At 45.7% G+C, this 27,055-nt stretch overlaps 1 protein-coding gene across 3 annotated transcripts in view; it reads left to right on the forward strand.

Annotated features, from left to right (window-relative positions):
- Positions 1 to 27,055, forward strand: part of CAPN1 (calpain 1) — a 56,800-nt gene that overhangs the window by 12,305 nt on the left and 17,440 nt on the right. For all 3 annotated transcript variants that reach the window (XM_039482711.1, XM_039482709.1, XM_039482712.1), the window contains exons 4-10: positions 3,867 to 3,985; positions 16,092 to 16,225; positions 16,374 to 16,542; positions 19,328 to 19,411; positions 20,915 to 21,000; positions 22,258 to 22,332; positions 24,697 to 24,857. In XM_039482711.1, coding sequence (XP_039338645.1) covers positions 3,867 to 3,985; positions 16,092 to 16,225; positions 16,374 to 16,542; positions 19,328 to 19,411; positions 20,915 to 21,000; positions 22,258 to 22,332; positions 24,697 to 24,857 — 828 coding nt within the window. The remainder of the gene's footprint in view (positions 1 to 3,866; positions 3,986 to 16,091; positions 16,226 to 16,373; positions 16,543 to 19,327; positions 19,412 to 20,914; positions 21,001 to 22,257; positions 22,333 to 24,696; positions 24,858 to 27,055) is intronic.

A 27,055-nucleotide genomic window follows, 5' to 3' on the forward strand; every position in this document is an offset into this window, starting at 1 on the left:
GTGCTCTGAGACAGATGGACTCACCTACACACACAAGCTGTACTGCTCAAACTATATCGGTATAGTTAAAGCTGTACAACCCCCTCTGCCTTCCCTCCTGCCCCCAATGTGGCGAGAGGTTGTACAGCTTTATACAGTTAGACTGGTGTAAAGGGGTTTAGATCAATATAGTTTATTCCTCTTCCATTCAGGAGTAGTTATATCCGTATAAGGCACCTTTATGCCAGTATAATTGCATTCACACTAGGGATAGTACTGCTCTAACTATATTGGTTTAAAATATATATGTACAAAACGTGTATGTAAATCAAGAGTGAAATTTTCTAAAGTGCCTAAGTGACATAGATCTTAAGAGCCCAAGTCTCTCTGTCAGTGGGATTTAGGATTCTAAGTGCCTAAATCCCATTTGAAGATGAATTTAGGGTTATGGGCTACTCCTGTAAGCGGCAACCCCTTCTGCAGAGTCCAGTCTATAGCCTGTTTGAATCACGCCTACTGCACGCCTACTCTATTGCTATTAAAGGCAAGATTAGGGCCATCAAAGCGGAGGATGGGAGGGGATGGGAGGGTGGAGGAATCATCTGTATAATAATAATTCTGTGCACTTATATGGCGCCTTCTATCTGAGGATCTCGGTGTGCTTTACGAGCACTAATGCTTAACTTTAGCTCTGAACTTTGGCCAGAAGAGGGGTGCCTTAAGATTAACATGCAATGTTCCTAACCCAGGCACAAACCTAGTTTAGTAGAGTTCCCACCCCAGGAGAATACTGCACTCTTTCCAGGTATTGGACGCTGCCTCTGCATTGCTCCCAGACCCATTAGTCACATTTTAAATCAATACACAATGCAAAGATGCAATCAGTTAAACACAAAGAAGACATTTTCCTCCCATGATGCACATTTTTTAAGTGTGTCTCAATGGGAGGAGAGTCTCTGAATTTGGAAGGGATAACAGCAGCTGCATTGGAGTGATGCAAACTTTGGAGTCATACCAGCTGGCTATTTAGTACGCTGCAATGAGCTGTGTTCACCAGTAAGTTTGGCAGCAGCAGTCCTTCTGCCTGTGTTTTTTCTAGCCTGGGATGAGTGCTGCCCTGGATGAGGGAAGCCCCCTGACAGCTGCAGTCCAGCTCCTCCCAGAGTCAGCATGGGGGCATGTATGTCGGGCTGTATGCCCCTCCCTACAGCATATTGGCAGTTGGAGCAGGAATGGAGTCTAGCTCTGTGCAAGTTCCATGAAACTTTAAATATCCCAGGAACACACTGGGGGGGGGGGGAGAGGCGTGTGGGGAATTAAACAATGCAGTTCTGATGTCCACTGGGGGTGTGTGTGGGAGGAAAATGGCATCAACAGCACCTGGCTGGTTGCCAGCTGCCACAGCTGTTTCTGAAAGTGGGTCCCAATACAGCATTCTTTGGACTTAAAAAGCCTCATCTGCTTGTCCACTCCTTCCCATCTGCTGCCAGCCTTCATCCATCTGCTCCTTTGCCACTGCACTGAAGCAGTCTTTAAACTGTCCCCCTGAGACTGTGCAGAAGCAGAAGAGGCAGCAAGTGTGGGCCAGCAGAGACCACTGAAAGAGCTTTGTAAGGAGCTGGCAGACAAGGTGGGCAGCCCCACATCTGGCTCTTTCTACTCTGGTACTAAGTAGTTTTCTGGTCCCCAGTAAAGGTGAACAGCAAAGCGACAAGTTAAGCCCAAATTGCTATGGGGGCCTTGGACTCGTCAAGGGGTGGGAACACAGAAATTGCCAAACTGGATTAGACTAAGGGTCCACCTAGCCCATTCTCTGACAGCAGCCAGCACCAGCTGCTTCAGAGGAAGGTGCAAGAAATCCCATAATGATCAGAGATCCTACCCCTCAGGAAACTGCCTTCCTAACCCTGTTTGAGATTGGCTGATGCTCTGATGCAGGAGGATTGATAATATCCCATCTTCATTTTTTTTAATTACTATTGTAACTTTGGAGAGTCTCATTATCCATATAGTGTCAGAGGAGTAGCTGCGTTAGTCTGGATCTGTAAAAGCAGCAGAGAGTCCTGTGGCACCTTATAGACTAACAGATATAAATATCCAATCCTTTTTTAAATTCTGCTAAGCTCTTAGCCTCATGGATATCTTGTGGCAGGGATTTTTTTTTTTTTTTGGCACAAAAATAAGTTGTAAGTTATCTTTAATATATATTTGTTCACACACCGTGTAAATATCTTCCCAAGCTTCACTTTGACCACGCTTTGTGGCACTGACACGCTGGGGTCTTGTTCTTTAGCTAAGGCAGTGCTCTAATGGTTAGAGCAAAGAGCAGCGAGATAGGACTCCTGGGTTCTGTTCCTGGCTTGGCTATTGATTTGCAGCTCAACCCTGGGGCAAGTTGTTTCACTGCTTCATGACGCTCTTTTTCCACGAGGACTGACTGCACGGACGTACAGGGATTTATTGATGTTTTCAAAAGCACTTTGAGATGAAGGGTGCTATGGACGTGCCAAGAGTCACTATTTTTATACCCTTTCCCTACAGTCTCCTTGGCTGTGCAGAGTGGCCTTGAGCTCTGTGGCCTGCTGATGGTACTAGTCATCTGATACTTTGTCTTCCACAGCAGGTCCTGAATAAGCGTAACCAATTGTAGTGGCATAGCTTAAAGTAAAACCTACCCTGGCTGAGATCTTCACCCCCATTCTGGCCCCTTTATGTTGCATAAAAGGGGCTCTAAAAGCTCCATATCTGGCCAGGGGAGGAACCTGCAAGCCCTGGCATGGGGGATTAAGACTGTGGGCACTGGGCAGGGTGTGTGTGTGGGGGGGCACTGGGCAGGGTGTGTGTGTGTTAGGTGTGGGGCTGCAGTACATAACGCTCCATAGATTCTGAGCTGAACTGCGGCCCATAGGGCACCCCCAGGAGGCTGCCATATGTTAGACTCTTGGGACTGTCTCAGTTATGCCAAGGGCTGCTCCAGCTTCTGGAGCAGCCTAGGATCACGAGGGTTTTTTAAAGCTCCCCTCTCCCTGGGCGGTGAGTTCTGGCCCAGCACAGGATCTCACCTCCCCCAACACCCAAGCAAAAACACTGCAAAGTGCACAGAGAACTGGATAAACTTGCTTGGGGACTGCAACTTATGAGGTACCTGGTCAAACTGTGAGGGGGCAGAAGCTTCAGTGGAAGGAAACTTCTCCTCTCATCTGCATTGAACTATGAGTTTTAGGCAACTTGTACATTTGAGGACCAAAATGGTGGTTTCCCTTATGCCCTTCACCTTGGATGTTCGTATCTCTGCTGAGTAACAGCCACAGTGCAAAAATCCAAGGGGGCTTCCATCACTTTTGATCTAAAAACCAAGTGGATATCAGACTTTTGTTGAGTCAGACTAAAGCCCAGAGTATTCCATTCATCATCAGCATTGCCATATTTTTGGTGCCACATAAATGAGAAGAGCAAATCAGCAGCAAAACTTAGAATGATCAGCCTTGGAAAACAAGGGTGAGGATGTGTGAGAACTTGCAGCAGGAGGCTTAGGAGAATGTCTACACGGGAGCCCCGGGCTGCTCTGACTCATGTGGGGAATTGTACAGCTAGTTTTGGTTAGCTGCAAGAACTGGTGTGTGGTTTATGCAAATATCTTTCTCCCCAGTGGGTGCCTGAGTTGCCAAATGGCTCCGGTAACTTACAAGCCTGAAATCTTGCACTCCATTATGTTTGCTGCTTGGCACCTTTTTATTTTTCTCCTGAGAATAAAATGTAACTGCCACATACCCTGCAGTTATTTGATCCAATGCAGCTAGGTTCTGCTGAATAAACGGTCATGTTATTTCCCATCCTTGGTGCAAATTGAACTTTCTTGACTAACTTTTCCTTCTGCCTTCATTCAGGTGACTGCTGGCTCCTAGCTGCAATTGCTTCTCTCACCTTGAATGAAACCATCCTCCATCGAGTGGTCCCCCATGGGCAGAGCTTCCAGACTGGATATGCCGGCATCTTCCACTTCCAGGTGAGATGCTGGGATGTAAGAAAGTCTCGCCTCATCTGGTGTTGGACCCTGCTGCTCCCTCAGTTTACCTCCTTCCCCAGTAAAACTGCCACAACTGGTGCTTTTGAATTACTCTCCCCTCCTGGAGTCTGGTTTATTGAATACAAAATAACCGTTTAACTCATAGCTAGACTCTCCCAGCCTTCTTCTCCAAACGCAGCAGTTAAATTCACCCTTCCTGAGCTCCCAGTTCCTTCTTAAGGGCTTTGCTACCTGCCATGGCAGCAGGCAACTCCCAGCAGGTTCTTTCCCTGTCCCACTTTGACCCCATACCCCCTGAAGGTCTCTCTCCCTCTTGATCTTTGCATCAGGGCCCAGATCTCTCTCCAGGCTTACTCTGGGCTTCTTCAGAAAGGTCTCCCTCTCTTTGAAGCAGGAAAATCTCTTAGAGGAAGCCCCAGCCCTTCGATTATCATCACATGATGCCTTGTCATGATGCCTGGGCAACCACTTGGCCAAACCCATCACAAATGCGGCAGATAACTAGGTACAGATAGAGCTGAGGCCAACTCCCTTTAAAGGGCCAGGCCACTCTATAACACTTGACTATTGGTATATTTCCCAAAGATGCCCAAGTGAAAAGTGTGTGTATGCGTGAAAATAATGTGTGGACCAAAAAAAGGTTCCTATCAGGCTGTGATATACCCATTTTGTATCATGTTCATTGGCACCTTTTAACAGTTGTAACCTTTAAAAAACATTGGATCATGTGTAGGACCATGGGCGCTCTAGACATTTCGCCGCCACAAGCACGGCGGCATGCTGCGGGGGGTGCTCTGCAGGTCGCCAGTGGTGCCGCGGGACCAGCGGACCCTCCACGGGCATGCTGCCGAAGGCTGCCTGCCTGCCGCCCTCCTGGCGACTGGCAGAGCGCCCCCCGCGGCATGCCACCCCAAGCAAGAGCTTGGCGTGCTGGGGCCTGGAGCCGCCCCTGTGTAGGACCAGCTTCCCCTGGGGTTTTGCAGGCAGGGGTGGAACATTAAACCTTGGTGGAAAGGTGTTGGCCTTATTTTGTTAAGAGATATTGGAAAGAGAGAAATCAGTAGCAACTTGTTACCTGCTAGAAACAGGGCGGTCTCTGGCAGCCTGAAGAGCTCAGTTACCGATGAGAAATGCATGTCTTGAAGCTGGTAGGAAGCAAGAAAGCATGTCACCATCAGTAAGCAAAGACCTTAGAACAACTTGTATAGGGCACTTGTATTAGGACTTTGTCTACACAGTTTTTGTACCACTTTTTCTGTATTAGTTTTAAACTGAGGCTATGGCTACATTAGCACTTCAAAGCGCTGCTGCGGCAGGCGCGGCAGCGCTTTGAAGCGCTAAGTGTAGTCAAAGCGCCAGCGCTGGGAGAGAGCTCTCCCAGCGCTGTCCGTACTCCACCTCCCTGTGGGGAATAACCGACAGCGCTGGGAGCCGCGCTCCCAGCGCTGGGGCTTTGACTACACTGGCGCTTTGTAGCGCCGCAATTTGCAGCGCTGGAGAGGGTGTTTTTTCACACCCTGCTGCAGCGCTGCAAATTTGCAAGTGTAGCCATACCCTGATATAGCTAAAGCAGACATGGATACGGTTATACAGGTATAAAGCTGCTTATACTGGTTTAGTTATTCTCTCTTTCTCACCTGTTAGATTGTTGGCTTTTTAAGAAGATACTTCTTTTTCTTTTCTTTTTTTTTCTTTGGCCTTTGTTCAGCACTGAGCACATTTTCAGTGCTAAACGCCACCCGTAATTGTACCTTGTTGGTGCAATGCCAGTGGCTGTTGGGACAATGGTCCTAGTGGTTACCTTTGTGCTGCAGTTCCAGCTCTCCACCCTCAGCAGGAATTCAAAGTTAACACTAATGTCATTATTTATTTATTTTTGCTTTACCTGCACTGTTGTTTATTTTGGGCGTAGTGCTGTGCATGTGTATTTAGCAGGAAGAAAATTGCTCTGATATCTATCTAAACCAAGAAAGATTTGTTTGGCTAGTAAACCAGTCGGTTTAATCACCATTGAGCAATGGCCGTGGGGTGAAGCCCAAGGCCTAGTGAATTTCACTGCCGTAGCAAAGCTGATTCATTATTCATCACGGTTACTCCCATTCTGGGCAGGGAGTGCCAGGCTGGGAAAGGAGGGAAGCCTGATGCTAGGGGCAAGATGGACCAAATAAAGAGAAATTACAAACATTAGCAGCATTTAGGTTTGGCCCATGTAGGCAGAAGCACAGTCTGAACACAGGTCCACAAGTGGCAGTGGGAATCACCGGGTAGGGCCCTGGACTGGGACTTTGAAACTTGGATTCTGTTCTTGGCTCTGCCTCTGACTTGCCATGTGACCTTGGGCAAGTCACTTCCTCTATATCTTTGTGTCTGTACAACATCTAGCACAATGGGTCCCTGTTCTCAGTTGAAGCCAGGAGCTGCTATTGTAATAATAAAGGACTGGGAGCCAGGAATGCTTTTACCAGTTCTGACAAGAATTTCAGTAAGAGATTTAAAGAGCTCAATCAATTTAGCTGATCAAAAAAAAAAAGATGAAGTGACTTGATCACAGTGTATAAGTATCTTCATGGGGGAAAAAGACTGGGTATTAAAAGGTGCTTTAATCTATCAGAGGAAGGCATAACAAGAACCAATGTCTTGTTAGAAGAAGAAGATCCTAAAGCCAGCCTAATTCCAGTTAGAAATAAGGCAATGCGTTTTCAACAGTAAGGATGATTCACCATTGGAACAAACACGCCAGGGAAATAGCAGATTCTCCATCTTTTGTGGTCTTCAGCTCAAGCTGGGAAAAGATGCTTTAGTCAGACATAAGTCACTGGGCTCAATACAGAGGTGAAGGGGGAAATACTCTGGCCTATCTTCTACAGGAGGTCAGACTAGATCTAATTGTCCCTTCTGGCCTTAAAATCCATTAATTTAAATTCCCTAATTCACTTAATTAACTAATTATGTAAAGTACTTTGCAGCTTTAAAATGCTGAATGTGTTGCTCTAGTTCTTTACCAGATCATCTAACCAGGCTACTTTATAAAATGGCCTATAGTTAATTTAGGTAGAAATTTGGCATGACAATTCTGTGTTGTCGCCTTGGCAAATATCAGCTGTATCGTGATGTGACCGTTACGTATTCTGTGGCATTTCTACTTGGAAAACTGGAATTTAAAACTCTTTATCAGCTATTTTAATATAAACTTTAATTGGAGGGTTAGCACCTTCTCTGCACCTTCATATTACCTAAGTGTTGAATGACGTCATTGGAGGCTGGAATTTAAGATACCATGTGTTAGGCAGCTTAGAAATCCCTAAACTTGACTGACTAATTTCAGGATCATGATATTTCCTGGGCACTTGAATAAAATAAAAAGCATAAAATCTTGATCTGAGGTCTTACTGCATAGGAGAGGAACTGCAAATGCACTGATGCCTTTCTAGGTACCTCCTAGTCTACTGATGCTCTTACCAATGAGGAATGATGTTATACCAATATAATAAAAACCAGCAGGATCTTATTAAGAGGGATAAGGCAAAGATACCACATTTATTGTAAATATAAAGCAAAAGATAAAAGCAAACAACGTTGTTTTACTACTTATTTCTATCACTACTTATTTCTTACACACACACACATACATTATATATATATATATATATATTCATTCACACAATCATTCATTCAGGTTCTGTATAGGTGTTATAGTTACCAGCCTAGACGTTGCTCATGCCAAGTTACTGGCCAGGTATCTTGGTCATGAGGATGGAGCCAAGTCTGTGTCAGATGCACCTGATGCTCCTGGAGGCTGGCAGCAGAACCATAGACTCAAAGTCCTTAGTCTTCAGAGTCCAGTTTTATAGGAATTTATTCCTATGTCAGTCCATGAGAGTTGCTTCATTCTGCTGTTGCTAAATCAATCAGCAGGTGGCTGGCTCCATGTTGTCAGATGTTTGTTTTTCCTTCCTTTGAGGTGGTGAGGTGGATTCCAGTTTGCCCTCCAGGGTTTATCTGGTTGATCCCACTTGACACCTTCTTTGGCCGACACTGAATTCTTCAGGCTGGTAACTCCCTAACCATTCATTCATTATTTAAAGTAGGCACTCATTCACATACATTCTTTATCTTAATCACATCAATTTCACGGTCTCTTTACCTTTTGGGGTGTTACCAATTTATGTGAGATTCCCTGTCTTTTAACAATCAAAAATAAAGTGAGATGAAAATTTACAGAGGGTGGGGGTCTCTATCTATATACTATAACAGCTACTGTTTTGGCTTACTTAGAGTTTAATTAATGTTTAACAAGTTTTATACAAAGTATTTCTTTGAGCAGGCTTCACACAGACACAGCTGGTGGCTTGCAGGTTAGAGGCTAAATCTTGGGAATCACATTTACTTCTAATGTAAACCTTCAGTTATAAAGTATTCATTCATCATTCATTCATGCCCGTCACCCCAACCGGGGTATGGGCCGCCAACCACAGATCTCCATAGTCTTCTATCCTGGGCCATTCGCTCTAGCTGGTTCCAGGTATAGCCCATTTTTTTTGCTATCAACCTGAAGGTCGCGTCGCCAGGTATTTCTTGGGCGGCCTCTTTTCCGCTTGCCTTGGGGGTTCCTAGTAGGGTCAGGTTGTTGCTCCTCATCTCTGCTGCAACCTGCGCCGTCTTTCCTGACTCGTACATGGTCCTCACATTCCATGTGCCGATGGTAATCCTCCTGGCTGCAAGAAGGGTGATCGGCTTAGTGGCTTCCTCGCGGCTTTCACCACCCAGCGTCATGCATCTTCGAGTTGAAGACCCTTCTTTTTCCAGGCTAAAAGTCTCTGTTAACTCTATTGTTGGCGTTTCTGTAGCAAGCTGATTTCTACAGGGTGGAGTTGCTAGCCCCACGCCCAACCCTCCTCCTTTACCCTGACTTGGGACAGGCAGATGGCCCCAAAGGACCTCTCTGGTGGAGTTTTATAAAGTATTAATTAACAATAAATTATTTTTAACAATAAATCATTTTTCATATAAACCATGTCTAATATAAACCTTCTTTAACATCCCTACAATGAAACCAGGCTGATTATCAAGAATTTGTGCTTGCTCTCTGGGCAGCCGTGAACTGAACTATCATGTTTTTGTCCTGACAGTTAAACTGATCTGGACAGAGGCCAGTTTCTGTGAGCTGAGTTGCTGCAATGACTAAGCAGTGTAGAAACCCTGAAGAGTGAAGTAGTTATTCCGAATTTCATTAAAACAAATTGAAAATTCAGTTTTTGACAATTGAAACACGTGAAGGGAGGAGGTGCTTCCCACAGAGGGAGACCAATAGTTCTGGTGAGAGCAATGCTCACTTGTACAGTGTACATTCCCTCCCTAGCTTTGCCAATGCACCTCAGTGCTGATCTGCACCAGTCTGTTCTATGCCAGCCAGCCGGCACCTCAGCTGCATTTCAGAATACAGGGCCATTGGCAATCTACCCTTGAACTACCATTTCTGGCTCTCTTCTGAGCACAGACTTGGGTGTGTTTTCTCATCTGGACAATATGTTGACTAGGGCCTAAGTTAAAACCAACAAATGCATTTAAACTTCCCCAGTCTCTCCTGGTTAAAGACTGGTGCATTAACACACAGGGTCACCCATTCCCTTCCCCTACCCCAAGCCTATTCTGTATTAGCCCATAGCTACAGAACCTGCCTTGTTAGCACAAACGCTAGAGACTCATGCTTTTAGTTGTGGTGGTCCCCAGTTCAATCACCCGTTGTTGGCCAAGATGAGGTCTTCACAACAGGACTGTGAGAGGAAGGATGGTCAGGTAGTTAGGGCATGAACACAGCATCTAGGAGATCTGGGTTCAAGACCATGTTCTGCCCTAGATTTTGTGTGATCTTGGGCAAGCCACTTAGCTTCTCTGTGCCTCAATTCTCCCTCTCTAAAATGAGGAGAATAGTTCTTGCCTACCTCAAGGGCTGAGGATAAATATATTGAGTGTGATGTGTGCAGACACCATCTAACCACCAAAAAAAAAAAAAAATGGGCCTGACTCTCCATCTTTTTCCTTACTCATGTGCAAAATGATACTAAATATGCTGTAAAATGCTGCTAAATAAGCGTAGGAGCTAAATAAGCGTGTTAATGATTGCACAATGTTCAAGGCATGTGGGTCTGATTCTCTACTGTTTTTTAAATTGTACCTTCCTTGTGCAGTGTGACCGAACCACACCCAGCTGTGTTAGTAATCACATGTCCAAAAGTAACTGGATATCTACAGAACCTTATTTCCCAGTCCCACGTGCTGTGTATTTAACACTTCATGCAGAGGATGACAGTGCAGTGTTTTGATTCAACCTGTACCTGCCGGCTGTGAGCAGATGTCACACTCCATTACATCAGATAATGGAAGATCTCATTATCACACCAGCCTCCATTCAAAGTTTGCTACAGTTCTAGCAGCAGAAACAAGCAGGAGATTTTTTTGGAAGCATGTATATCAAATACTGTTAAATCCTTCTACTCCAGTGAGGAGTGGCATTCCCATTGACTTTCAATGGGACTTATTCTAGTCACTTAGAAGAGTGACTCTGAAAAGGACTTAGGGGTAACAAAATAACATGAGCTCCCAGTGTGATGCTGTAGCTAAGATGATGAACATAATCCTTCAATGTATAAGATGGGGACTACAGAGTGGGAGTAGGTATTGTCACAATTCAGGGCAACTGCACCTGTATTCCCCATCTGTGATCCAGCAATGGCACCCACTTTAGGCTTATAGCTCCTTATCCATAGGGAGTGAAGAAATGTCTCTCTTCCTCCTCCCTCTGACCAGGATATTTCCATGCTGCATAGTCCCTTGACCATAGAATCATAGGGTTGGAAGGGACCTCAGAAGGTCATCTAGTCCAACCCCTTGTGCAAAGCACGACCAATCCCCAGATTTTTACCCCAGTTCTCCAAATGGCCCCCTCAAGGATTGAACTCACAAGCCTGGGTTCAGCAGGCCAATGCTCAAACCACTGAGCTATTCCCCCCCTTCTGTGATAGCCCCAGCAAAAGACAGGCTGCCTAAGCAGGTTTCTTCTTCCTTCTCTTCAGAGATGTTTAACAGTGTAGTTACCACAGTTAAGCTACCACACGCTTCTCCTAAGCAAGCACATTTTATCCTTAAGGTAAAAGCAATACAGAGAAAGCACAATAAAAGAAAACAATAAAAGAACCTATATACCTGCTAATAAGCTTACCAGAGATCGTCCCAACTGCAGCACCAACTCTAGGTGGAGCAATCCTTCAGCCTCCACCCAGCAGTTTTCCTGTGATTTTTCAAGTTCATCACACCCTTTGCTCTGAACAAGAACTCCCAAGAGACTCACTCATTTATCCAGTTTGGGTCTTTGAAAAGACTAATCAGTAATCAGCCAAACAATGGGTCTCGGCTCAAAATGTAGCTTAAAAAAAGTCAGATTTGAGATGGGTCATTTGCATTCCCTTCACCCCCATGTATTTCCTAGGAAATCCTCTGCATGCACATTGTCCTCAAAAGTCCTTTGATGTTCTTAGTATCTCCCAGAAATTGCATTAATCCTGCCTTCCTCCTAAAGAAGTTCTATGCAATTCCACCATCGTGCGCAAACATTTGCATTTTCAGTACAATGGACTCCAAAGGTATTAAAACTTTTTATTCCATAAGGTTTAACTTAGTTCAGTAAGGTTGAATTTAATTCCATAAGGTTTGTCCAGGATATTGCATATGTGTCACAGGCATTACTTCTGGATGAGACCATTACTGGATACTGTGTCCAGTTCTTGTGTCCATACTTCAAAAAGGATGTTGGAAAAATTGGAAAGGGTTCAGAGAAAAGCTACAAGAATTATTCAAAGTCTGGAAAACAGACCTTATACTGAGACTAAGGAAGTTACAAATATTTTGTTTATCTAAGATAGGGGTCTCAAAGTTCCAGCCCGCGGGCCATCTGCGGCCCGAGAACCTCCTCAATATGGCCTGCAGGGCTGCAGCAATTTTGGGGCCAGATCTCTCCCTTGGCCCTGCCTGCTGCCCCTGGATGCTCCACCCACCCCCACACGTCCCCTGGGAGATTTAAAATGGCCCTGGGCCCCACCCACCACCAGCAGCACCGTGGAGCAGAGCGGCTTTCTGCACACTCGCTCCATGTGGCTGCTGGCCCCTCCCTGCAGCCCTAGGGCAGGATGGGGCGGGGCTGTGCCTCTGCACACTGTCAGAACCCTGAGCACCCCTGTGGCCAATGGGAAGCTGCGGGGGTGGTGCCTGACGGCAGCAGCACATGGAGGCCCCCCAGCCCGCCCCACCTTGGAGCCCCAGGTAAGCGCCGCACCTTCTAACCCCCTCCCAGAACCTGCATTCTGTCCCCACACACCTCCAGCTCCCAAACTCTCTCCAAGAGCCTGCACCCAGTGATGAGCTGCCAAAATCTTAACAACTGGTTCCCTACCTGGTCTTTGGCAGCAGGTCCTTCATTCGCTCCGGGTCTTCAGCAGCACTTCGGCGGCGGGTCCTTCAGTGCCACCGAAGACTCAGAGCAAGTGAATGACCCGCCGCCAAAGTGCCGCTGAAGACTTGGAGCGCCGCCCGGTGAGTAAGCCCCACGTGTTTTTTTACGTGTGTTTTTTTTTAAGTTCATCCCTGCCGGGGCCCTGTCAAAACTGTTCAAATCGGGCCCCACACTTCCTAAAGCTGGCCCCGCACATCGGGGTTGCAAAATTGTATCAGGGGCCAGGTAGGGAAGGCTGTGCCCCCCAAAACAGCCTGTCCTCCCCATCAAACACCCCCCAACGTCCTGCCCCCGATTACCGCGCTCAGAGCCTGCAATCTATCAACCCCACCCTTGCTCCTTGTCCCCTGCCCACCGACTCCCAAGATCCCCCCACCCTAACTAGCCCCCCCCCCCAGGTCCCCACACCCTACCCAACTCGCTCCGCTCCCTGTCCCCTGACTGCCCCGACCCTCCACACCCCTGCCCCCTGACAGCCACCCCCCGAAACTCACTGTTGAATAATAGCCGACTGCATCTCCAAATATAATACGTATGTAGCCAATAAGTCAGATTTAATAGTTTTTATTGGATTCTGATATTTATTGCAAAATTGAACTAAGTGCTTTGATGAAGCAGTTTTTACAAGCACTAGTATGAATTGAAGCTAGCAGTTACATTAATTTTATCTCTGTTCTGTGGATATGATGAAAAGCTTGGCAAGAATTTAGACAGTAGCCATGGCAAATGTTACAGAACATCATTGTAGGGTAAGGGATTATATAGCTACTGCCAGTGGCTGTAAACAAAAGAAATGATGTTTTAACAGTTAGCCAGTGAGAAACTATAGTATTTCCATTATTATACAAACAGGTCTTAAAGTCATTGCCTTTCTTCCTGATGTGTTAAAAGCAATTACATTGGTTAATAAAATTCAAAGACAAGTTTTGTTTTTCCTAGTCACAAAGTGTAAAGGACAGAGCCTCTTTAGAATGCTGGGTGATATAGTCTTACCATTATCTCTCCAGCTATTTTTCTATGTAAAACAAGTTACATATTTAACCCTGTCTGAAACAAAGAGACAGAATAACGTGAATAGATAATATAGACTTTAAAAACAGAAATGTAGACTGGAGAAAGTGAGGGAAAAATAGAAAGGAAATGTAGAGGAGAGGATTTTGCTAGGGGAACATCTGCTATTATTTAGAACATACAGACAGGGAACTCACTGCCACCCTGGGATCCCATCCCTCTCCCCCACCAGCCTCGTCACCCCACAATTCCTCCCCCCACGAGCCTCGTCATCCCCCGATTCCTCCCCCCCCAGCCCCGTCACTGTCTGATTCCTCCCCTCCCCTTCTTACCTTGGGCTCCGCAGGCTGCCAGCTGCAGTCTGATTCCCGCTGCTGCGGGGAGACAAGACACCTCGGCTCTGTGCAGCTGAAGAGCCAAGAGTCCTTTGCTCGAGGGCTACCTTCCCCCGGTCTGCCTCGCAGCTCCCCGATTTCTCCCACCCCCGAGCCTCGTCACCCCCGGATTCCTCCCCTCCAAGTCTCCTCTTACCTTGGGCTCCCACAGAGTGATTGAATCAGCTCGGGCAGGAGAGCTGCAGTTTGATTCAATCAGCCTGCCTGAGCCCAAGGTAAGACGAGACTTGGAGGGGAGGAATCCGGGGGTGATGAGGCTCAGGGGGGAGAGGAATTGGGGGTGACGAGGTTCGGGGGGGAGGTGCGGGGCAAACAGGGGAAGGTAACGATCGGGCAAAAGATGCTCTAGCTGCACAGAGGGAGGTGTCTTGTCTCCCAGCAGCAGCGCTAACCGGCTTCTAAATTTAGCAACCGGTTCGTGGGAACTGGTGCGAACCGTCTCCAGCTCACCACTGCCTGCACCCCTAGCCTGCATCCTCTCCCTGCACACTCCCAGCCCCCAAACTCCCTCCCAGAGCCTGCACCCCTTCCCACACACCCTCAGCCCCCAAACTCCCTCCTAGAGCCTGCACCCCCTTCCCACATGCCCACTCCTGCCCCAAACTCCCTCCTGGAGCCTGCACCCCGCCCCCCTCCTCCTGCACCCCAATCCTCTTCCCCACCCAAACTCCCTCCCAGAGCCTTAGGCAGATGGGGAGTGGAGTTGGGGGGGCAGGTTCTGGTGCCATGAGTGACATTATTGGCCTGCTGGGAAGATTTGAGGACTGGCACTGGTCCTAAGGTAAATTGAGTTTGAGACCCCCTGCTCTAAGAGATGGTTTAGAGGTGACTATACTATGGTCTACATACAAGTATGTTTCTACATGGAAGAGATTTCTAATAGTAGACAGTTGTTTTATCTAGGAGAAAAAAGCATAATGAGATCCAATGTTTGGGAGTTGATTCTACATCCAAACAGAAATGCCATCAAGTGTAATGCCTCACGAGCTCGGCCAATTAATGAAACATTCATTTCTGGTTCACATTCACAGGGTATTTGGGCAATAATTCATCAAGATACTTAAGAACATGGCTAACTTTCAGTATGGGAGTAGTCCTGCTGAAGTCAGATACATTAGACACATGCTTAAAGTTAGGCACTTGCAAAAGTACTTTGCTGAAGTGAGGCTTCAGACAACTACGTGACCTTTTTGCCCATTAACTGTAAGGACTGAATGGAATCTTAGTGCCCCATCACTTGACTTGCAAAGTTTTGGGGGTTTAATTACCACACAGTTGTTTGGGCATCAGCAGTAACAAATAGCCTGGGCCCTTTGCCAGACCTCTGCAAAGAACATGACCTTCTCATTTTCATAGCCTTTGCATCCTGCAGTACCAGTGTGAGTAGCATGAGGTACAGCAAAATTAGCCATGCAAACATTTTTATCAGTTGATTAGTGTCCACGTTTACACACTGGTATTATAAAAATTAATTCGTCTCTCAAAATGGGTTTGTCTACACTAGAATTGAAACTGTGTTTGACAAGAACTGCTAAACACACACTAAACAACCTAGCTCATCAGACATTGACCACACAATTCTTTCTCTGGGCAGATGAGATAGAGAATGAACCACATGTACCAGATATTAACTATGCATTAATGCATTTCTGGAAGGCGTTTGGATAATATGGTGATGAGGGTGACGTTAGAACCTATAAAAGATCATTATGGGATTTCTTGCTGCAGGCCTTAGCAAAAAAACTTCAGGACCAGACTTCAAAGAAACTGCTGAGCTTCATTTCAACTGCAAATTTGACACCATCAGCTCAGGATTAAACAAAGACTGTGAATGGCTTGCCAACTACAAAAGCAGTTTCTCCTCCATTGGTTTTCACACCTCAACTGCTAGAAGAGGGCCTCATCCTCCCTGATTGAAGTAACCTCGTTATCTCTAGCCTGATTCTTGCTTGCATATATATACCTGCCTCTGGAAATTTCCACTATGTGCATCCGACGAAGTGGGTATTCACCCACAAAAGCTCATGCTCCAATATGCCTGATAGTCTGTTAGGTGCCACAGGACTCTTCGCTGCTTTTACAGATCCAGACTAACACGGCTACCCCTCTGATACTTAGAACCTATCGTTATTTTCACCATCAATTTGCATATATCTGTCTCTCCTCTGTGCAGATCTGGCAGTTTGGGGAGTGGGTGGACGTTGTAGTGGACGATCTTCTCCCGACAAAGGATGGGAAGCTGGCTTTTGTACACTCGGCACAAGGCAATGAGTTCTGGAGTGCCCTACTCGAGAAAGCTTATGCCAAGTAAGTGCCAGCGTCTGGGCTTGCCTAGCTCTGTGTTGGAAATGGCCATGATGTACCAAGCACTTGGCTGGTGGATATTTCCTGACTAATGTGGCCCAGAGTGTGTCAGCAAAAATTCTAACTATCTGCCTTCTTCATTCTCACTCAGGGTGAATGGCTGCTATGAAGCTCTCTCTGGAGGAAGCACCTCAGAGGGCTTTGAAGACTTCACTGGAGGGGTCACCGAATGGTACGAACTTCGGAAACCCCCCAGTGACCTTTATCAAATTATTCTGAAAGCTCTGGAAAGGGGATCTCTGCTTGGCTGCTCCATTGATGTGAGTTCTTGTTTTGTAGGGTATCCTGCACCTTTTTATTATTGGTTGTGGTGATGGGTGAGTGGGTCTTGGACCATTTTAATAGGCTGGGGATTTGGGGCTGCTCATTCTCAAAACAAGGCAGTGGCTCAAGGATCCCTTGGCTCCTGGTCATCTAGCTGGGCATGTTGAGTTCCTTTGGCAACCATTCAGTGTGGGCACTCACACAAAAGCAAACTCCTCTTGGTGTCTGCTGGACTCAAGCTAGCAATGCAGTAGGGATGCAGCAGCTTGATTTACAATAAACCAGATGCCAGTCCAATTTCACTCAGCTAATCCAGTCACTCTTTGTAGTTCAAGTGTTGTTTTGCAGTGTGGTTGCTCTCACTCGAGCTAACCTAGCTTGACTTGAGTGTACTCACCCAAGCTAACTGCTGCAGTGAAAATGAACCATCAGGCTCACATTGTAGCCCCCTCCCTAGGCAGGCTCTCAAGCCCAAATTCATTAACAAAAGCAGAGCTTTGTTCCAAAATGGATACGTTTTGGAGACAAATGGAGCACTCATCATGGCTGCTGAGATATGTGCATCTCCTATCAATATTTACAGCAAATCCCCAAGTCCTACGTTAGAAGAAATGTTTTATAATAGCAACAAAGCCTTCCAGTGTCCAATGATTCACTGACCATCAGGAGGTTAAAGTCACTTAACCTTTGGCTTCATGTACTGCCTGCAGTGTGCACATACACGCACTGCCATACATTGCAAAGCCCGTCTTTTCTCAAGGCTGAGATTCATGCACTGAGGGTTGGGACCATGGCTCTTTTCATCTCCATCTTGTTTTCTGGAAAATTGTTGTATTCCGTTTTGTTTGTTGTTTAGCCTGTATGGGTGCATAGAGCCCTGGGTACGTGTGCTTTTTCATTTTGCACCAATCCAATAAATGTGTGTGGTGGTGATGGTTGCATATATACTGTAGGAAACTGCACTTAATCTAAATTTGCTTCAGAAAGTAACTCCTCTGGAATTCCCTCAGGTGACTTCCTGGAGCTCACGGATGCATGTGCCAATCTCATGTTAACCTGTGTACCATCTCTTCTAACAGCAAGCTTCACTTCTTCCTTAGCTCAGATACACACACAAAGTGCAGAGAGTTCTTAACCATTGCCTGTTTGTTTGCTGTTTCCATACCCATGATAGCCATCCTGTGGTCCCCCCTCTCGCTGGGCCGCCAGTGGTCCTTTTCCTAGTGGAGTTATTGCCTGTATACCATGGGCCTGTTCAATAACACGGTGGTCTCTGCTATTTGTGATAGTAACATGATGGCAATGGGTTCTACATATTTGATGACAACTGGATGCGCTCCAGCACTATTGCTGAAATAACCTCTTTTGTTAATCTAGAATTCTCAATTCAAACAAAAAAGGCTGAGATGAAGTTGTTTTTTTTTCCCTTGACCTGATCTGTGTATGGGAATTAAATAGCAGGAAACACCTTCTTTTGCTCACAGCACCAAGAGCACTCATTAGCCTGCACTCCTAATTCAAAATGTTCCCCCCAGGGTCAGCCACCATGTTTTCAGCTGCTCCATTAGACAGAGAGAGGAAGACAGTCTTTCTTGTCTGTTGCACCTTCTCCCCCATACACCAAACGGCAAGTCTACCCTACAAAATTAAATTGATCTCCATTACATCAGCATACAGCCATTGCGGTAATTAAATAGCTTTTGCATATGCACACTACCCTCTGTGTGTCGGCGGTGTGCATCCTCACCAGGAGTGCTTGCACTGATTTAACTGTCAGTGTGGGGCACTGTAGGTCTGCTTCTGAAAGGCAGCAACAGTCGACGTAAGCAACACAGTGTCTACGCTGACTCTCTGTCAACCTAACTACAATGACTTAGTGCTACACCTCTCATGGACATGGAGTTGTTAAGGTGGTGTCGTGAGCAAGTTACGTTGGTGGGAGCTGCATTTTGGTGTAGATGCTGAGAGTTAGGTCAATGTAAGCTGCCTTACATCAATCTAACTCTGTAGTGTAGACCAGGGCTAAAATGGGGCTTATGTTTATAGTTGTTAATTGAAGGATGAGTTCAGCCTTAATCCCATAACAACACGTCACCCAGCTCATAACACTATAAAGTTTCAAGAGTATCTGCATTCATTTTAAAAGATTTTATAAATGACATAGAAAAGACTAGAGGAATGTTTCTCAACCAGTGGGTCACGACCCCCAAGGGTGTCATGAAAGGCAATCAAGGAGGATTGTGCAGTGTTGAACATTTTATTTCAATCTAAAGCAAAGAAAATCTTGCTCCCTCATTCTCTGCACACTCTTAACCTTCAAGGTCAGTTATTCTGTCAGCCCTGAAAACACACCCACGTCAACTACATGGGCTTCTAATTAATATTTTTTTTACTGTTTTATAGTAAGTATGGGGTGAGGGGAGGGGTTCACATTTTTTTTTATTTTGAATAAAGGGTCACCAGCCTAAAAAAGTTGAGACACACTGCCCTAGAGCAGCTGGGAGAGAGCAAGGCTCCACAGCCAAAAAAAATAAATAATAAAAAAAATGCTGTTGTTTAGGTACCACAGTGATGGTTTCATTGTAAAAACCCGAACAAAATAAAACAGTGGCATGCTGGCTCATTCGTACATGTTCAGCTGTGGTCCTCGCATGAACTGGGGTTTATTCTGTATGTGTGTGTAGAAGCTAAGTTTGAGTTAATATGTCTTTTCTTTTAGGGACAGAGGTGAAGCCAATGACAACTTTTAACATGTATTCTTGTGTACTTTTTTAAATGTAGATTACCAGTGCTTGTGACATGGAGGCTGTAACATTTAAAAAGCTGGTGAAGGGTCATGCCTATTCGGTCACAGGAGCCAAACAGGTACAGTCTTCATTCCCTTGAAGAGTTTGAAGAGAGGGAGTGTCGTACAGTAGTTAGAACAGGGAATCAGGTCTCCTGGTTCTATTCCAAACTCTGCCGCTGTGTGACCTTGCAAAAGTCACTTCACCTGAGCCTGCTCAGCTACACAATAGGAACAATAATATCTCAGACACCCATGTCCTGGGATTTAAATCATGAATGTTTGAGAGTCTCAGGTATAAAGCAGTTTAAAAAGACAAAATATGTTGTGTGTTGTCTGGAGAGATTTGCAAGACCTTTGGAAAGAATCAGAACTGCAGTGTTTATTGTGGGGTTATAGAGCTAGGATTAATAAATAGTAAGTCAAACAGAAGAGGAGTGGGTGCAGTACATTGGCAGATCCGTATTTCATTGCCCACCCCATCCCAAGTGGCTCTGGTATAGCAGGTCTTTGTGGCAGAACCACCTAGCATGTATCTTGTTACAAGTTTACGACTTTGCAGAAAATAAGTGGAGTTCATTTTTTTTTTCTGACTGAGGTAATAGGGTGACCATCAACTATTGCTTAAATCCCATGAGACATGCCAGGATTGGCACATTAACACACACTCTCAAGCTTTGTTTTACCCATGCCCTCTGCAGCAATTAGATGTCCTGGTAGTTTTAAGGGAATGTCAGGTTAAAAATCATAAAGCTGCAATAAAAACCTATACCTTTGAACCAGCAACTAACTTTTTGAAGCTACCACTTTAAAGTCTCTGCACGATTTAGTATTTTGTATTTGAGCATTAAAAATAAGGCAACATTTTTTGTTTGTTTGTTCATTTGTAATTTTGGGTTGTCACTTGTGACAGATTTCCCACAATGTACAAATCACTTTCTATGTGTTACTTAATAACACTTTTGGATTACTAAAGTTGAAAGAATTTTAAAATCTCATATACTTCTTGATGCCTATATGTGATTCACCAAGACTGTGAAACTAGACTGGTCAGTTTTAAAGCACAATGCTACCTGCTATGTATGGTTTCTAAACATCTGCAGAGAAATATATATATACCTGAGGATACCTGAAGATGCCCCTTTAAAACACTGCCTGCAATAGAATCAGAACCTTATTAGCTATAACTATGTTTAAATATGACTGTAGCTAGTAAGGTCCTGATACCATTGTGGCTAGAGCCTTAATTAGTGGAGCACAGAGACATGGATGTACACAGTTTTTGGTCATAAGAAATAATGTTCTCACTATCTGATCTGTTTTAGTTTTTTACTATAGCATTCATCCCGAGAGTATCCCAATTCTGCACAACAGTTTCTGCAGAGTAAAAAAGTTGTTTTCATTTAAAGCTAATCACAGTTTTTCTTCCTCATAGCACTCTCGCATTAAAAGCTAGTTATGTTTTTCTCCTCTCCATCGTAGTCTTTTGCATGACAGTTCTTTGTGCACCTGGCTGTAAGGCATAAATACTACAGAAAGCAAGTATTACTGTATCTCTAAGTGGATATCTGTGGTGATTACAGATTAACTACCGAGGACAGAGTGTTAATCTAATTCGAATGCGAAACCCATGGGGAGAGGTGGAATGGACTGGAGCCTGGAGTGATAAGTAAGGATTAACTCCTTTTTATACAGATTCTGAATATCATATAAGTGCTGGAACTAGGGGTGCTGCGGATGCTGCCACAGCCCCTAGTTTGAAGTGGTCTACAGTTTGGTTCAATGGCTCTCAGCACCCCCACTATACAAATTGTACCAGCCCCCCTGCTGAAGATTGGGGGGGGGAAATAATAAATAATTTTTTCTCTTGGCGGAAGGTGTCAGCTTGACAGGTCTAGACACTGAACTTCCACAGCACATAGGTTAGGTAGCAGTCGAGCTTCCGACACACAACCCTCGCTAGCATGTCTCCACTCTGACTTACAAAGGAGATCTGAAGTTGAGGATAGTTCCAGCCTTGTACACTGCTGCAGCTGGCAAAAAGGGGACCAAATAGTGCTAACTAGGATAATGATTGATGAGCTGTAGGTATCTGCCCACTAGGAATTGGACTGCAGATGTATCAATTCACTTCATATAGGCTCTCCTTGCTTAGATATCAAGGTGATAAGGACCTTGGATAAATGGCAAATAGCTGTCAGAAAGGAACTGCTGCTAGTCATTACCAGTCTGTATCAGAACTAGGGACCTCGAGGTAAAAGGCTCTATCTATTGCAAATTTGTTCAGTCCCCAACATGTACATTTAACAAATAAATAAAAATCCCAAGACAAATCATTCCAGCGCACACACAATTCTCCCCCTGTGGAGAGGACGAGAGACAGGATGAACCATGTGTGACAGATATTAGTCACATTGCTTAATGCACTGCAGAAGGCCCTCAGATATTATGGTGATGAGGATGATATACGAACCTATTACATACACCACACAATAATATTAATGATCAATGAGTTTTGAGTTTTCTAGTGATACATTACATGTCATCCTTTGGGTAAATATCCTAACAACAATGTGCCACCTGGCACTGGGGTGCTCTTAGGGTCACATCTTTATAAAACAGAAGTATTTTGGTTGAATCCTACACCCAGTTTGTGGAACTGGAAATAAACTGCTGAGCCACAGCACAGGAACAGATTGGAATACAGACCACACATGTCTACAGCCAGTAATGATAATATTTGTCTTACTAATGAGCAGTGTGGGATGATAATGTTTCCCACAATGGGCCAAATTCAGCCCTGTTGTAAACTGGCAGAGCTCCGATAAGTCAATGGAGTTGCGCCTCCTTCTTCCAGAATTTAATTTACTGTGAGTTGTTCAAGCTTTAGGACTCATGGCATGTTTGAACTGCTTCACCCCTGCAGCTCTTCTGAGTGGAACACGGTGGACCCATCTGTGGGACAGCAGCTAAGGATTAAAATGGAAGATGGGGAATTCTGGTAAGTGGAAAGTACAATTTGCACTAACCTTTATTTTACACTCGTGTGACCAAGTTAAAAGGGGTTTTAAATATGCACAAATAAACTGAGATGCTGTGTTTTTTTTAATTTGTCGTAAGTGGTGTTTTTACCAGTGAAAACCCATTTTACAGGAAGCAAATGTTTTTGCTGCAAATGGATCTCAGTGCTGCCTGGAGTCAGTTTTGTGCTTTTTTGGAGAGTGGCATTCAGCTGACCATAGAATATCAGGGTTGGAAGGGACCTCAGGAGGTCATCTAGTCCAACCCCCTGCTCAAAGTAGGACCAATCCCCAACTAAATCCCTAAATGGCCCCCTCAAGGATTGAACTCACAAGCCTGGGTTTAGCAGGCCAATGCTCAAACCACTGAGCCATCCCTCTCCCCTGTGAAGTCAGTGACCTGGGAAAAACACCAAAACAGATTGGTCTTTGCAGCTGAAAATAATATTCCCACCTACATGCTCCCCTACCAAAAAAAAAAAAAAAATCCACCATGAACTCAATAGGGTTGATCTTCACCTGGCATAAATCAGGGAAATTCAACTGAAGATAATGAAGTTAGACTGATTTATACCATCTGAGGATCTGGCCCTCTACATTTATTTTATAAATTGCTTAGATGTTATAGAGTATTATTATTTTTTACTTGTATATCCATAAAACCTAGGAGCCCTACTCATGGATCAGGACTCCATTGTACTAGGCACTGTACAAACAGAACAAAAAGATGAGAGTTTAGAATCTAAGTGTAGGACAAGAGACAACACATGGATATCCCACAGAGGTGGTCAAACTACGGCCCGCGGGTCACATCCAGCCTGCAGGACCATCCTACCTGGCCCTTGAGCTCCCAGCCGAGGAGACTACCCCTGGCCCATCCTCACCCTGCAGGAATGCTGCCGCGCGGGGAGCACTCTGGGCGGCAGGGTTGTGCGCTCCTGCTGAGCAGAGCAGCAGCATGTCTGGTTCTGGCTGGGTGGTGCAGCTGCCAGACATGCTGTTCTGAGCAGCATGGTAAGGGGGCCAGAGCTGGGGTGTTGGATAAGGGGCAGGGAGTCCCAGGGGGAAGTCAGGGGACAGGGATCAGGGGGCGGTTGGATGGGGTGGAGGTTCTGGGGGGTGGTCTGGGGTTGGGAGGGGTTGGATAAGTGTGGGAGCCCCGGGGGGCCTGTCAGGGGGCAGGAGTGTGGATAGGGGTCAGGGGAGGGAACAGGGCGGGTTGGATAGGCGTGGGGTCCTGAGGGGCCTGTCAGGGGGCGGGGGTGTGGATAGGGGTCAGAGCAGTCAGGGGACTGAGAGCAGGGGAGTTGGATAGGGGGTGGGGTCCTGGGGGTGGTTAGGGGCGGGGTCCTGGGAGGGGACAGTTGGGGACAAGGAGCAGGGGGGGTTGGATGGGGCAGAGGTTCTGAGGGGGGCAGTCAGGGGGCGGGAAGTGGGAGGGGTCGGATAGGGGATGGGGCCAGGCTGTTTGGGGAGGCAGAGCCTTCCCTACCCGGCCCTCCATACAGTTTTGCAACCCCAATGTGACCCTTGGGCCAAAAAGTTTGCCCACCCCATCAAAGTGGGGGAGGGAAGGTACAAGGAAACAGTGGGTAGTGCTGTTGGTTTTCACCAATCATTATAAAAAAGATTTTGAAAAGGCTTGGACTCCTTTGCTGTGGGGTTTTGAATAAGAAGTACATCAAAAATATAAGATCTTGGATTCACTATAGCCAGGAATTATTACCATACAAGCAAGGAATAAAAGGCATGAATTGGTGAAGGATCAGGGTAGAACAGAAAGATCTTTATTCTTTGTGAGGCTGTGGAAAGCTTTGATATCTACATAAAACATGATCATCAAATGCATCATGGGTCTTAAGGATAAAGCTGATTAGGAATTTTTCAATGAAATGTTTGTTCACCAAAAAATACAGATTTGTTGAAACCGAAGCTGTTTGTGAAACAGGGCAATTTATACAAATTTCCTGACTGTCGAGGAAAAAATTTTGAAATTGTGAAAATGAAACATTTCAACATTTTCAAAAGAAACATCTACTTTTCTGGCCTGAGATGATTTTATTTAGAAATCTAAGCTAATTAGATTTTTTAAAGTTCTAAATAAAAATGTTTTGGAATTATCAAAAAGAAATATTTTGATTGACCTGAGCTGAATTTTGGTTTTTGTTGTTCAGTTTGTGGAAATATGATTGAATTTTGTCCTGATTCAGGATGTAAAAAATTTTTCACTCTCAAAAATGTACATGGGCTAGGAAAACCACTTCACACCCAGCTTGACTTGAGAGAGACCTTTGCAGTAGTTTCTCTGACACCTGTATGAGCTCACTGGATTTCTTTCTTCTTAGGATGTCCTTCCAAGATTTTTTGAGAGAGTTCACACGGCTGGAGATCTGTAACCTTACTCCAGATGCACTGAAAGCGCGCACCTTCCGCAAGTGGAACACAACACTCTATGATGGCACCTGGAGACGGGGGAGCACGGCTGGAGGCTGCAGGAATTTTCCAGGTAAGGTATATGGTCCAGTGCCCTACTCTTAGGGCTTGTCTACACTACCAAATTTTGTTGACAAAACAAAAGTCGTCAAAACAAAAATCGTCAAAGGGTGTTCACACTTGCTCCCTCTGTTGACAGATCATGTCCACATTGGGGACACCATCTTGGGTTTCTCTCCCAAGTTCTCCCACAGCCCCCTCAGCATCATGAACAGCTCTGTGAGCTCTCCCTGCTGAGGAATGGCAAAGCAGCGCAGGAGTCTGTCTGTCCCCCTTCCCCTGCAGCAGCACTGCTGTGTTCCTAGAGCAGCACAGAATAGGAGCATTCCAATGGTTTTCTCTTTGTTTGTTTCCCAAACAGAGCAGCACACAGATACTTCCCAGAGCTTTGAAAGGGGAGGGGCACATGCCTGCAGGGCAGCAGAGATCAAAACACTAAGCAGAGCAATCAGGGCAGGCATTGTGGGATACTGAAGCCAGTTCTGTTGACAAAACAATCAGCAGTGTCTACACTGGCTCTTTGTTGACAATAAAGGGAGGGGAAAAGACAAAAGTCTCTCATAGGGGTGGAAGCTTTTTGTCGACAAAACGGAGTGTTTTTTGGGACAAAAGTCCCATTGTAGTGTGTACGCTCTTGCTGTTTTGTGCCAAAAGGCAGTTTTTGGTGACAAAACTTGCCAGTGTAGACAAGCCCTTAGTGCTAACCCACCCAGAACACCTGATTTTATCAAACTAGCCTGATGCTGGCTGTTTAAACAGTTTTATGCTGAGACGTACCAATTTCACTACTCCCTGAGGAAATGTTTGTAGTTTACTGGAAATACCCTCTGCAGAGACCCATGTTAATGAGGAAAGCTCATTTTGAGGGCTTGGCTACACTTGAGAGTTGCAGCGCTGGGAGTTACAGCGCTGGTCGTACAGCTGTGTAGGGAAAGCACTGGTGTATGGCCACACTCACAGCTACCAGTGCTGCAGTGTGGCCACATTTGCAGCGCTGTTGGGAGTGATGCATTATGGGCAGCTATCCCAGCGTTCAAGTGGCAGCAACGTGCTTTTCAAAAGAGCGGGGTGGGGTATAGTGTGACAGGGAGCGGGGGAGAGAGAGAGAGAGAGTGGATTTTTGGAGCCGACACTGTGTATTAGCTCCCTGCCTTGCAAAATCAGAAAATTTTCCCGACCCCTTACGCTTAACTGCAAACAGCCTGCAGACCAGATAAGCAGCTGCTCCAAGGGACTCCCTTTCTCTGCCCCGCCCCCGCTGTTTCTCTCATCAAGCAAACACTCACTCATCCCCCTGCCTGCCTCATTCACAGGGTTTATCTCATTTGATTGTTCTCTGAGTTACAGATTGATCACAGCAAACAGGAGCTGTGCAGCCCTGCGTTCACAACAAAACAAAGAGAGGCTGCATAACAAAACAAAGAGAGTAATTAGTTAAAAGCATTCTGGGATATCTCCTAATACCCTGGAGGCCAATAACAGCGCTGGTGTGTGGCCACACCCGACGAGCAGCTCTGCATCACCAGCGCTGCACTCGTTACACCCCAAGCAGACCAGGTGTTCAGCCAGCGCTGCAGCCAGGGAGTTGCAGCGCTGGATGGGCCTTGCAGGTGTGGACAGTTACTAAGTTGCAGCTCTGGAAAGCCTCCACCAGTGCTGCAACTATCAAGTGTAGCCAAGCCCTGAGATGTATATTTGATGAATTACCACTTTTGCAATCAATTTAAACTATGAATGAGTGAACACTTTTATAACTGTCTATCTATTCCCAGTGATTGTTTTGTACTGGGGTGGGCAGGTTTTCCTGGCATTCAGGCATTCGTAAGAGACTCTTGGCTCAAAGGGTAAATCTACAGTGCAATAACTGTGTGTGCCTGCAGCTTGTGTAGATAGACCCAACCTAGCTTGGGTACCAATGGTACTGAAGCTGCAGCATCGTGGACTTCAACAAGCTCACCCAGAACCCTAGGTTATTACTTGGGGAGCTAGCCCATGCTGCCATGGCTTATTGCTACCAGTGCCCAAGCTAGCTATGTTAAAGCTATCTAAGGGTGTGTCTACACTGGAAACTTCAAAGCGCTGAAGTGTGGTCGCGCGCGAGTGATGGGAGAGACTTCTCCCAGCGCTCCTGGTAATCCACCTCCACGAGGCGATTAGCTCCGAGGGCTGGGAGTGCGGCTCCCAGCGCTCAGAGCCTGTCTACACTAGCGC

This window comes from Mauremys reevesii, linkage group 7, assembly GCF_016161935.1.
Source record: "Mauremys reevesii isolate NIE-2019 linkage group 7, ASM1616193v1, whole genome shotgun sequence".
Lineage (NCBI taxonomy): Eukaryota > Metazoa > Chordata > Testudines > Geoemydidae > Mauremys > Mauremys reevesii.